This window comes from Amphiura filiformis, chromosome 13 (assembly GCF_039555335.1).
Source record: "Amphiura filiformis chromosome 13, Afil_fr2py, whole genome shotgun sequence".
In the NCBI taxonomy this organism is placed as follows: Eukaryota; Metazoa; Echinodermata; class Ophiuroidea; order Amphilepidida; family Amphiuridae; genus Amphiura; species Amphiura filiformis.
In genome coordinates, this window is record NC_092640.1 from 4858141 (window position 1) to 4872702 (window position 14562).

Below are 14562 nucleotides of genomic sequence, written 5' to 3' on the forward strand. Positions count from 1 at the left end.
GATATGCATCGACGATGGTGATATTTTTAATTCACATGATGTCGCTTCCTATTCACCAACACTCCCATAGAAAAATATCTTGACATCATCAAGGAACGGCTAGAGAATGACAAAACACTCAAAGACAGAACAAAACTAAATACGGAAGACATCATCGAGCTCTTACAATTTATCCTCACAACCACATATTTCAGCTTTCATGGACAAATCTTTCGCCAGATTTTCGGTGCAGCCATGGGAAGTCCGGTCAGCGCAATCGTGGCTAATCTTTTCATGGAGTGGTTAGAGAAAGAGGCCATAATGACAGCACCACTAGATTGTAAGCCAAAGTACTGGAGGAGATACGTTGACGATGTTTTAGAGATCATTCAGAAAGATACTACACTCAAGCTTACAGAACATCTCAACACCATCGACCCTACGGGCAGCATAAAGTTTACCCACGAGGAAGAAGACCAGGGGAAAATCCCCTTCCTGGATACTCTAATAGTTCGCAGGGAAGACGGTTCTGTAAAAATGCTCGTGGTACCGTAAAAAGACCCATACGGATCAGTATCTTAATTTCAAGTCTCAACACCCACTCCACCAGAAGCTCGTGTAATTAGAACGCTCATGGACAGAAAGGATAATATAGTGACGGAAGAAGTAGACAAAAGGGGAGAAGAAAGAAAGATCAAGAACGCTTTAATGGAATGTGGTTACCCTATGGGCGTTGACAGAGTCAAACACCAGATGGAAGCGAAAACCAAAGAGCCAAAAAGCCTAAGAAATCCGACGAAACACCATCAAAAGGTATGGTTGTGATCCCCTATGTCGAAGGTCTTTCGGAACAACTCCAAAGGATTTTTCAAAAACACAAAATTTCAACAGCCATGCGACCTACAAACACACTCAAAAGCATTCTTGTGCATCCCAAAGACAAGAAAGACATCTTAGAAACCAGTGACGCAGTTTACGAAATCCCTGCAAAGGTTGTGATAAGTCGATGTGGGAGAAACAGGAAGGCAATTCGGCGTCCGTCTAAAAGAACATCAAAAAGACTCTGAAACGGTCAAAGACACAAAGTTCACCCGAGCAAATAGAAAAGCGCCAACATCAGAACAACATAAGTCAGCGATCACAGATCACGCCGCCCAAGAAAATCATGTTATCAATTGGGAGGGGGCCAGCATACTAGACAAAGACTCAAATGCTGTTTCAAGAAGAATCCGAGAATCAATTCAGATCCGCAAGAAGGGGCTAATGCAATCAACCGCGATGACGGCTCTTTTTTTCTTTGTTACGTATATGATCCACTGCTAAAACAAACTTTGATCCCGAGGAGTGAGAGTGCATCCAAACACCGCGGGAAATGCAGTGGACCAGATCACTTGTGATCAAGCCATCAGCCTGGATGGCGAAAGCTCAAGTCAGTGAGTATATTTTATTGGATTTGTCACACAAAAATCTAAATAAAATAAAATATATACATGTTAGTGTGCTTATTCATCAAGATGAAATTGTGAAACGATAAAAAAATTACAGATGAACAGGAGAAACAAAATTGTTGCTTTCTACAAAAACCTTTTGGTGGCAAATGTAATCATCAAATTGCAAAAATGGTGAATGTCTAGTTGATGAGCTATTCCAGTTTAAATCCATACACCCCCTATGGAAGACATGACCTTAATCTCTCACACAGGGAGTGAAGATTTCAAATGGAGTCACTCATTCAGGTAACCCCATTTGAAATTCACACTCCCTATGTGGGAGATTAAGGTCATGTCTTCCATAGGGGGTGTATGGATTGTAACTGGAATAGTCCAATATATTGAATATATGGGAATACACTAGGCATCACTCACTCAAAACATCTACATGTGATATTGTGTGACATCATGAATGACTAGGGTAACAAAACCAGTTATTGAAATCAACATCAAATCAAAATTAAAACCATCATGAATATTAATCAAGGAATAATAATGGAATAACCCACACACTACATTAACCCTAACCCTAGTCTAACAGACAGGATGCCTGGGTTAAACCAGAATTATGCCTTGATCAAACAAAATAAAAACATCATTAAAGCTATTACTTGCAGAGGGCCATGCATCTGGTTGGAAAATTCTTATCCATTCATTTATTATTAAAGGACAAATATCAATATGGAATCCTCAAGGATCCATTCTTGGTCCTCATATAATTTAGAGGTGTAAATTTGGATACGATTATAAGAATTCTAGCAGAAATTCTCCTACATTTAAAAAAAAGATACTTTTTTTTCTTGCAAATTTCTTTGACCATAATTCAAATTGTTTATGAATTCCGAACTTTTTGCTTCGTAAAACAACATGGAGAACATATAGAAACTCAGTAATTGCAAGACTCAGGCATGAGAATGATCATCCATGAAAAAACCTGAAGAGTTTGAAAAAAGCCTGAAAAAGCGTGTGAAATGAGGCTAAAAAGGCCAAAAACAAGCTGAAATTAAAAGAAAATGCGGAAATTTGGACCAATGACAAAAAAGCAGGAAAATTCTCATGCCTGAAGACTGGCAAGGTCAAAGGACAAATACAGGGATGTGAGAGGCCACAGACCAAAAAAGAGGAAAATTACTAAAAAAAAAATGCTGAAAACAGCCAAATATGGGCTGAAAAAGAGGAACTCTCACACCCCTGCAAATAAACAGATAGAAATGGACGATCATTTTCCAACACATCTGTGCACCCTAACCAACCAAACATCTACTCATAAATCAATGATGTCAACATGCTCCAATCAAAGCAAGACTATAATGGTTAGTCTTCACTCCCAGTCACATTCAAACGATTACCTCTAGACGCCCTTTGTAAAGTGGAGAAGGTGGGCATGTAATCCGTGTATAATCGGTCTAGAATGAGACATAGGAGAATTGATGGTCATTTTTGTTTTCCGCAAAAATGAGAAACAAATTTCATAAAATACACAGTAAAGCATAAACATGCGCACACTCACATGCACTCTGGCACACACCGCACATGATAGACTAGGAGCCCAGACAATTTATTCAGCTCATCAGACACAAAAGGTTTGATGGCCTGGTTATGTTAGTATAGGGCCAAGATTCAAAATTCCATATTGCTGCCGGGTCACAGCCTGTACCTTTAGCCTGGGGGTCACAAAATAGGGGGCCAAAAAATGCATTTATTCAGCTCAAGAGACACATGGACAAAACTTGTTGGATATCACTCCCAGGAGGATACTTTTCATGCCTATAGCAATGACAGCAATTTGGGCCTGTACGGGGGCCCAGACAGTAGCCCCAAAGGGGCCCGCCCATATGGTGTTATTCAGCTGAAGAGACACATGGATAAAACTTTTTGCATTGGAACTCTCACCCATTGGGGTGCTCAAAAATACCAATGACAGCAACTTTGTCCTGTACGGGGGCCCAGACAGTAGCCTTAAAGGGCCTGATGTCCAACAACTGATTTATTCAGCTGAAGAGACACATGGATGAATCTTTTTGCCGTGGAACTATTTCCCATTGGGGTTTACAAAAATACCAATGACAGCAACTTTTTCCTGTACGGGGCCCAGACAGTAGCCTCAAAGGGCCCATGGCCCATAACTGATTTATTCAGCCGAAGAGACACATGGATGAATCTTTTTGCAGTTGAACTATTACCCATTGGGGTTTACAAAAATACCAATGACAGCAACTTTTTCCTGTACGGGCCCCCAGACAGTAGCCTCAAAGGGCCCATGTCCCATAACTGATTTATTCAGCTGAAGAGACACATGGATGAAACTTTTTGCAGTGGAACTATTACCCATTGGGGTTTACAAAAATACCAATGACAGCAACTTTTTGCTCACGGTATGGGGGCCCAGACAGTAGCCTCAATGGGCCCATGTCCCAAAACTAATTTATTCAGCTGAAGAGACACATGGATGAAGTTTTTTGCAGTGGAACTATTACCCATTGGGGTTTACAAAAAATACCAATGACAGCAACTTTTTCCTGTACGGGGGCTCAGACAGTAGCCTCAAAGGGCCAGATGTCCCATATGTTAACACCTTGTTTGGTAACTCAACCAGAGTTAAATTGATGTACCAGTGCAGAAGGATCGGCGTCAAGTCTACATTACATCAAAATTTAGGAAGCTTCTTGCGAATCTACAACCAGATACATGCGCATATTTTTTTTTTTTTTTTTTTATCTTGCAGAACTTACATGATCACTCCCCTGGATCATTCAGCCTGCTGTTTGAGCTTTGCTTCTTCAAGTGAGTTTTCCCAAGCCAATGGAAGACTTAGACTGCATCTGTCATTCCTATTCACAAGAGAGGTTTGAAGTCTATTCTATCTATGTACCGCCCCATCTCTGCTCTGCATCTTATTGGAAACCAACTGATATCAGGTAGACAGTTTCGATTTAGACCACAGCACAGCACAGCACACATTCTGACCCAAGAGTGGTCCAACTCCCTGGACCGAGGTAACAACCTGTGTCTGGTTGCCCTGGATATCAAAGGAGCATTCGACAATGTCTGGAATAATGGCCTTTGCTCGAAACTCACAGCAAAATGAGTATCTGGCAAGCTGCTCATCTGGATTAGGAGCTACCTGACAGATCGTTCCATCAAAGTTGTCTTATCTATCAATGCATTAGTTCCCCAGGGGTTAATATTCGGCCCACTGTTGATCTCTTGTTCTCTGTCTTCATTGATGACCTGGGTGATGAGTATGAAAACCAACTCGACCTCTCGTAGATGATTCCACCTTGTTTTGTGAGATTACATCTAGAGACAACAAAACATAACTGATTGCATAATGGGCATTTACTGAGCGCCCACAAAGAACGGAGCGCTTTTATTTACAAGAGAATATAGGCCCTATACAGGTACATGAACCAGAGATATAAACTAATAAGAACAATACAAAGCATAATATATGTCATGAAAATTTGATAAAAGCATGAAAAAACTACTTGAACAGGTATGTTTTCAAATTTTCTTTGAAAAGATGGAGTGAACCAGCTTCCCTGAAGAAACAGCAACAAAGAATTCAGTTTTAGCCTCGTTTAACTGCAATTTGTTTAAATTCATCCACTGCTTGATTTCAGAAACGCAGGATTGTAGTTTATTCAAGGCAAGTTGACACGATCCGCTCTACTCTCTGATCAAAGCTTATGTAAATGTGCATGTTGTCTGCGTAAATGTGAAAGCAGACACCATTTGCACAAAGATGTTTTCCAATCAGGTGAGTGCAAGCATTGTAACGCAACCATGAGGTCGTTACTGCTAGCCTGAACAGAGACCTGGAGAAAATGAGGATCTGGCTGGGCAGACAGATAGAAGGTGACCTTTAAGCTAGAGATCTTTCTGTTTGGTACCGCCAAACTGGCTGAGAAGGAGGAGCTGAAGATCCTGGGAGGGAGTCACAGTTTAAACAAGCTGACCTGGACAAAGCAAATTTCTAACATCTCATCCAGAGCAGCACAGAAGCTGGGCGCGATGAGGAGAGTTGCAAACAAACTTGATGTCAGAGGCGCGGCAGGGCAACTATTTACAAGGCTCAAGTTCGCAGTGTGATGGAATACGCCTCACTGTCTTGGATGAGTGCCAGCGCCACCACTCTAGGATTACTAGACTATCCAGAGGAAGGCCCTTCAATCATAGACGTGAGTTAATCAAGTACAGAGCTGAACATCACATCTCTCCATCAAAGACGTCAAGTGGCTGCAGCAACAGTCCTCTACAACAGCTTGTGCCCACCAGAGCCAAAGCCATAGTCAGAAGAGCTACCCATAGGCAGGGAGGGGGAATTACAGGCCCGGGGTTAAATGAACGCACAGGCCCCCTTTGATGAGCGATGACATTTAGGACTTCATAAGTGTGTGGGGGGGGGCATGTTAATAACATGGGGATGGAGGTTGGTGTAAAATCCTTGAAAACATGTTGAAGCGGAGTGAAAGTAGCATGTTTATATGCCACATGATATTAAGTTTCTTAAAAGAATTCTGTGATTTTACAATTTCAAGCTCATATAATCAAAATATGAACATTGAAGGGGACAAATGCACGTAAAGCACGCACAAATATGTTATTTTGCTCCCAGATTAATTACTTCCGCGTGAAGCGCAGAAAATTTCAATGCCAATTTCAAGATAATAATCAAGTACAAGTATGCACATTGAATGGGACAAATGTGCGAGAATTATGAACATGATAAAAGTAGCGATAGTTGCTCGCGAAGCACGGAAAAATTGCCAATTTCAAGCTAAAATGAACAAATATGAACATTGAAGGGGACCATGCACTCAAATACTATTGGGCATGTGGGGGGGGGATGACATGGACTATACCCCAGGATTTACACTAGATTGACAAGTTCTTGATTTCTCAACTGAGTTTCCATGAAGCAACTGTGCCCGATAGAAGGGCGAACATTTATACACTTAGTAGCCATAATCAAGGAAGATATTTTAAAGGGTTTGGGTCCGGGTGGGCGTGATTCGTGGGGAAACGCTTTTGCTAATCTCATCATAACATTGTAAGCCGCTAATTTATCTCCCATTTAAAAGTGTGTTCCCGCGATTAAGCATTGTGGCGAAAGCAGACTTAACAAGTAATATAATTCAAGTGAAACATTAATTAGAAAGTATGACAGTTGCGGTCAAAGATTGTGGAATTTTTGTTACGGGCTCGCTACTCTCTTTTGTTTACTTTTTATAAGCGTGCCTGTTAAGAGCTAAGAAAATAGACATTTATCAATACCAATGTCAGCAGTAGACAGCTACTTCATCAATACCAATATCAGCAGTAGATAGCTACTTCATCAATAACAATATCAGAAGTAGGTAACTAGAGAGGGCGAGTTAGCGCGTGGTAGTTCCTCGCTTTGCACCACTGAGGTCCCGGTTCAAGCCTGGCGCGGCCCAAGAACTCATGTGCACTTGGTTTATCCCAATTCCATGCTCGCTCTCGCAGGTTTTCTCCGGTATCTCCGGTTTCCTCCTGCTTTAAAAAATCGGTGATTAGTTGTTTGGTTATCAAAAACTTCCTTCACCCAATGGAATTTGGGGAGCTGCACAGATAAATGGTGGATGTTACAATCTAAGTGCGGATAGGTTTGCGCTATTCTGGCTGCACAATGCCTAGTTGATGCGATCTGATTGTGATGATTCACTATGGCAGCGAAATTAAAGCGCTTTGAACACTCCGTGATCTGTGGTAAGGCGCTATATAAATATCAGCTGTAGTATAGATAGCTACTTCACCAATACCAATATCAGCAATAGATAGCTCCTTCGTGGCATATTTTAACGCCTCATTCGGCACAATGCGATTTTATTCCCGCATGTTATACCAATTTGAACGGAAAAAGAGACCATTTCAAAATTGACACATTCGGGATATTTTTTTCCTTCAGGGCCATTCCCACTGCATTTTTAACTACAGCTGGCTGAATAACAAGTTATGGGACATCGGGCCCTTTGAGGCTACTGTCTGGGCCCCGGTACAGGAAAAAGTTGCTGTCATTGGTATTTTTGTAAACCCCAATATGCAATAGTTCCACAAAAGATCCATCGATGTGTCTGTTTGGCTGAATAACCAGTGATAGGACATCGGGCCTTTTGAGGCTACTGTCTGGGCCCCCCGTACAGGAAAAAGTTGCTGTCATTGGTTTTTGTAAACCCCAATGGGTAATAGTTCCACTGCAAAAAGTTTCATCCATGTGTCTCTTCAGCCGAATAAATCAGTTATGGGACATGGGCCCTTTGAGGCTACTGTCTGGGCCCCATGACAGGAAAAAAGTTGCTGTCATTGGTATTTTTGTAAACCCCAATGGGTAATAGTTCCATTGCAAAAAGATTCATCCATGTGTCTCTTCAGCTGAATAAATCAGTTATGTGACATGGGCCCTTTGAGGCTACTGTCTGGGCCCCCGTACAGGAAAAAGTTGCTGTCATTGGTATTTTTGTAAACCCCAATGGGTAATAGTTCCAATGCAAAAAGATTCATCCATGTGTCTCTTCAGCTGAATAACACCGTATAGGCGGGCCCTTTGGGGCTACTGTCTGGGCCCCCGTACAGGCCCAAACTGCTGTCATTGCTATAGGCATGACACGTATCCTTCTGGGAGTGATATCCAACAAGTTTTGTCCATGTGTCTCTTGAGCTGAATAAATGCTTTTTTGGCGCCCTATTTTGTAACCCCCAGGCTGAACGTACAGGCTGTGACCCGGCAGCAATATGGAATATTGAATCTTGGCCCTATACTAACATAACCAGGCCATCAAACCTTTTGTGTCTGATGAGCTGAATAAATTGTCTGGGCTCCTAGTCTACGAGCCCACCCCATAGACAGACACACACAGAAGAATACAAACACTCCGCACACCCAATTCACAAACAAATACAAATATATTTAAAAAGACACCTATGCTAACACATGTATTATATAAGAAACTTGACCATAAATTAAGCTGTATTACAAAAATAATCACCCTTTCAAATAAGAAATCTTTGATGTATATTATGGCACAACTATTTGTAGGTCACTTTTACTTTATCCTGCAGTTTAGAGTTCATACTATCATACCAACACAAGCATATTTATTCCTATGTTTAACTCTCTTCACGCGGGTGTCGACTGCAGATGACAAGTTTCACAAATTTTTTAAAAATTCAAAAATTTCAAAAATGTAAATTTTCATGACCATATTTGGAATCAGCATGAAAAATGCATTAAAATGAGTACAAACAAGCCTAGTATTGATTCAGTAGTTCTTAAGATAGCTCTTGATATTTTGAGAAAATATTTCAAAACTTGAACTTTTTCCATTGAAGCACATGGCTATAGCACGCAGAGCATTAAGCTACGTTAGTTAACCTGCTCAGCACTATCTCAAGTTAAATAGGGTGTGCATTGGATGACATTTTTGCACCACCCTTCCCGCTTACATCCCGTCAATCATGAGCATCCTGGCTGACATACCATAATGCAGCCTTCCTCTACTTACTGTTGCCAGGGTAACGATAATTGCAACCAACAGGATGATTTGAATCTTCGTGTAAGTTTCTTGGAAATGTGACATCATGAATTCAAGGCTTCATTCAGTGGTTGGGATACTCATGGTGGACAAATTGAGTTTTATTGAAACTTAAAACACTTTGGAATACTTTGACATCTCTGAGCAAAGCTTTTATCAGTATTTGTTATGGGCAGGTGTGAGGGTGTGTGTTCTTGCTTCTCTGTGTGTGTTTTGGGGTTTGGATTCAATATATTACATCATCACCCCGAATATATTTTTATACAAAGTTTAAAGATCTAAAATTGGATGGTGCTCCTGTAGAAAGGAGGGATATACGACCATGATACTACTACCACTATTTATATAGCTAAATGTATTAGCCAACTTCAGAACCATGGTCCTTTTCCATTTCTGGTTTAGAAGGGAAAACACTAATGATTTGATCTTTTGAAATATCTGTGATATTTATATGTAACACTTGAATAACTTGCCTTACCTTCAACTGCTCCCTGAACCACTTCTATATGTATGGGCTATTCCATTTGGAATCCATACACCCCCATGATAGACATAACCTGACCTTTCACACAGGAGTATGAATTTCAAATGGGCTACCTGAATGGATGACTTCATTTGAAATCTACATTAGCATTACATAGGGGTGCATGGATTTCACCTGTAATAGCCCATGGCCTGAGTGTCTTTCACACCCTGGCTTACAAAATCTTATAAATCATCAAAAAATACCTTACCTTTACTAAGGCCACATTGTATGCCTTAGGCAATAGAACCAATTAGTTCAATCTTTTGATCAACCATCCATGCTTGGTCGATCCTTATTACTAATGAAATTAATTAATCAACCTAATGTTAATTGTGATAACATATGAACTGGTCTAAAAAATGGGGAAAGTTGGAAATCTGGAGGGAAATTGTGCATTTTTTTTTTTGATAAAAAAATACATGTTGGGAAATCCTGATATATGTTGAATGGAAATTTGTCTACATTCCTGGAAAATTAACTTTATTTTTTTCAGGCCTGCATATAAATCTTTGTGTTAATGAATAGTCTAATACAAACTGACCACTAATTGTGATTATAGATAATAGTTCATTAATAACATGCATGGAAGCAGCATCGATGGTCAATCCAAAAATTGAACAAATTTGGCTGTGGAGCCTTAGATTAAAAGGTGGTTTGTTTTAGCATTATCCTCAAATGCCCTTACCTTCAGATTATGCCAATTTATATTTCAGTCATTTGTTCAATGTAATGGTGTATCTTTCACACCCAAGATATTTGTAATGACAACATCCATCTTAATATCAAAAGAGAGAAATTCTATATCACAGCATACCTTTAAATCTTGCCACTTCCCCATTTTGTGTCTTAGGTAATTCTTTGAGGGATGTGTTAGCTTTCAATACTACTGTTATACCACATACACATACCTTTAAATCTAGCCACTTCCCCATTTTGTGTCTTAGGTAATTCTTTGAGGCATGTGTTAGCTTTCAATACTACTGTTATACCACATACACATACCTTTAAATCTTGCCACTTCCCCATTTTGTGTCTTAGGTAATTCTTTGAGGCATGTGTTAGCTTTCAATACTACTGTTATACCACATACACATACCTTTAAATCTTGCCACTTCCCCATTTTGTGTCTTAGGTAATTCTTTGAGGCATGTGTTAGCTGTCAATACTACTGTTATACCACATACACATACCTTTAAATCTTGCCACTTCTTCATTTTGTGTCTTAGGTAATTCTTTAAGGCATGTGTTAGCTTTCAATACTACTGTTATACCACATACACATACCTTTAAATCTTGCCACTTCCCCATTTTGTGTCTTAGGTAATTCTTTGAGGCATGTGTTAGCTATCAATGCCACTGTTATACCCCATACACATACCTTTAAATCTTGCCACTTCCCCATTTTGTGTCTTAGGTAATTCTTTGAGGCATGTGTTAGCTGTCAATACTACTGTTATACCACATACACATACCTTTAAATCTTGCCACTTCCCCATTTTGTGTCTTAGGTAATTCTTTGAGGCATGTGTTAGCTGTCAATGCCACTGTTATACCACAGCTGCCCAGTAGGAACCCTATTTGTTGGCTACCAGCATCCTGCAAAAAGAACACAATTGATTATGAGTTAGGAAGTACATAAACACAGATCTACCGTATTGTTTGTAATAAACGAACAGGGGCTTTGCATTTGCCAAAAGAGGGGAGTGTTCAGTAGAAGTGAATTTTCAGTGCAAAAACTTCACAGGATAGATTTGCGACTATACTATACTTTGATCAGCTCGTAATCGGCGGGCCTTATAACATCGCGGATTAATATCAGTATATTTTATTTCGAGAATTGTCTTGTGACATCTCGCCAGAAGTATCACAAATTATTAATTCAAGCCCTATACTTTGTCTACTTTATTTAACATGCACAGTATAGACCAGACAGGTCAACTATATCACTCTACACGTGGGTCTACTTTTCGGCGTAGTGGTAAAAGCCTAACAATTCCCGCCGATTACGAGCTGATCAAAGTATAGTATAATACTGATACTAGAAAATTGGAGGGGCGTTTTTTAGAGTGGGAGGGTTTAATACAAACAATACAGTATGCAGATTAGTTTCAAGGCACTATTGGTGATCTGGGTTTTTTTTGTGAGTTTTTAGTTTATTTTTTAAGATGTATAGCATTTTGGCAAAGAGAATTCCACCTCAAATGTAGCACGTGCACAGAGTGCACTGTATATTCTCTTAAAAACACCCCAGGGTGTAGCATCTTTAAAATGGAGGCATTTATTAGGTCTTTTTTACAACAATAATTCCCCCCAAAATTTTGGTTGAAAAAATTTTGGTTGAAAAACATTTTGGTTGAAAAAGAAAATGGGGGGGCATTTATTAGAGGGAAGTGTAATTAGATACTATAAGGTATGTCTTATTGTTTGAACTTACCTTTCTTGATAATGGAACATCTATTGCAACAGGTACTACACCAGCAAACAAGCAACCATAGTAAGCACTAATAAATCCTGCTGGATCAGAGTTGGGATAAACTAATGCAACCTGTAATATAATCAATAGATAATATGCAAAGTAGTTCATTAGCATAAATTGAAATATTTAAAAATAGCTGTGTAACTTTGCAGCTGTATAAGAGGAGAATGAAATATTTAAAATCTGTTGCGATCAAATATAAAATTTTTGGATATTTTGCACTGTAGCTCAAAATCCAATTTGCTGACTTCTGGGGTCAAATGTGGATATGGTCTTGCATTTTCAGTTCTGATCGAAGTCTACCGTAGCCTTGTAGGTAAGGCTTTCTAGTATGATATGAAGACATATGAACCAGTGGGGTAGCCAAGGGGGCAGGGGAGGGGGTAGTTGTACCCCTTGTGAGAAGCCTTGGTAATCCCCCTCCCCATGAGAGGCATTTTTTTGGTAATTTTTAGTCTATTTTTGACCATTTTCGTCAAAGTTTTCCCCTATTTGCCTTGTCCCCCCACCCTCTGAAAAAGTCCTGGCTATGCCACTGATGTGAACTATTACCAACACAAATACACACTAATTAATAACTATATATAGAGTTCTGCATTTTATCTCAAATCAAAACATAGCCTAGCTTAGCTTTGTCTAGAAAAGGATCCAGGCTGGGCAGACATGTCACTAAGATTTTAACTCATTTGCATAAATGCCAATATGCAGTAATACTAAGAGTTTTGTCTCTAATCTAATTTTATCTATAATCAAACTGTAGCCTGGCCTAGTTTAGTTTTACCTACAAGGAATTCTGATAGGTCAATTTGCATCAACATAAATACACAATAATAACTAAATGAGTCTCCAATTTATCTTTGATCAAACTCTAGTCTAGCTTTGCCTGGGAAGGAATGCAGGCGGGTCAGGCTGTCGGTATGATATCAGAGTTTCAGGGCAAGAAGGCCGTACCTGCAATAGCTGCTATGTCATATTTTGAGATTGTGTACAATATAGAATGCAGAAATTGTCAGAAGTCTATAGGGCAGCTATTGCAGATAGGAGCTTCTTGGCTTAATTCCCCGATATGAAAGGAAATGCACCTTGCATTAAATGATTAGCATACATCCTTCTTTCCCACTCTGTAATATAAGACCCATGCAGCTGAACGTCTATGCTGGGCTATTCCACTTGAAATCCATACACCCCCTATGGAAGACAAAACCTTAATCGCCCACACAGGGGGTGTAGATTTAAAATGGAATTGCCCATCCAGGTAACCCCATTTGAAATTCACACTTTCTGGAAGATTAAGGTGATGTCTTCCATAGTGGTACATGGTTATCAACTGGAATAGCCAGTACACACTAGAAAAGTTCTTTTTATTTCATAGTACTTTCACAGACATGAGTAGATGATTTTTTTTTGTTTAGTTCCTTTCTGTTGACTCCACTCTAATTGGGAAATTATATGATATAATTCTAAGTGTAATCCCCTTTAGCCCTACTTTGTAATCTTACCATATCTCTGATTGGCTCAATGAATAATATAGGCCTCTTAGTAACCAATCAACATAGTTCTTAGAGGCCGATTAATTTGGCTGGTAGTGTTCACAGTTTAACACACCCACCCTAAAAGCTGTTTCAATCATTTCAGTTTCAACATCAATTTTATTTAGCTTTTCTCCAATCAAAACTCAAAATCTACACATTCATTTCTAAAATTGAAAAGATTCGAAATAATCCTGAATGCTCAAACAATCTTAAATTTCAAATAAACATTGCAAAGTTTCATAATATTTCAATAACTTTTATTATTTGCGTTCCAATTGGGAGGCCAAATTTGGGTTCATGTGAGGAACTTTTAATTTCCTTGCATAAATGTACTGTAACCTAACATCGTGCAGTATATAAACGAAGTACATGTCATGACAGGGCAACTATAAAGGGCTATTCCAATTGAAATCTATACACCTCCTATGGAAGACATGACCTTAATCTGCCACACAGGGAGTGTAGCTTCAAATTGAACCACCAAATTTAGGTAACCCCATTTGAAATTTAACTGGAAGAGCCCATTGTGCTGACCCACTTCTGGCACTGAACAGTCACTGATCCGATTGCACAATGACCTGTGCATATATGTACACATGAAATTGCTGCCCAGGCAGGGTTATAACTCATGGCTGGCTACCATAGTCATGTCCTCCGCACCCAAGAGGTCGGTGGTTCAAAACCACACCTGTGAATACAACTTTACTCATCTTCTTCTTTCTTTCCATCACATACGCAAAAAAAAACCAGAAAGGGTGATATAATTAAGCATGCGTGTGGTTACTCCACCACTTTGAGGGAATGCTTGTGACCTGCATTAGCAGTGTCCAATAACATGTATTATTATGTTTTCAGAATCTTCCTTCCTATACTTTGTACAGAGTTGAAGAGTCCAATATAATCAACACTTGGACTCAACACTTGGACTGTGTTGGATAGGCTCACTTTTTCCCCCCGAATTTTGTTTTCAACCATTTTTTGACCAAAACTCATTTTTGACTAA

General features: G+C 39.5%; 1 protein-coding gene across 1 annotated transcript in view; it reads right to left on the minus strand.

Moving 5' to 3' along the window:
• The window catches only part of LOC140167918 (disco-interacting protein 2 homolog C-like), a 140960-nt gene that overhangs the window by 25228 nt on the left and 101170 nt on the right, over positions 1–14562 (minus strand). Inside the window, 2 exon segments of the mRNA XM_072191209.1 lie at positions 11024–11147; positions 11986–12096. Of these exon segments, the coding sequence (XP_072047310.1) occupies positions 11024–11147; positions 11986–12096 (235 nt within the window).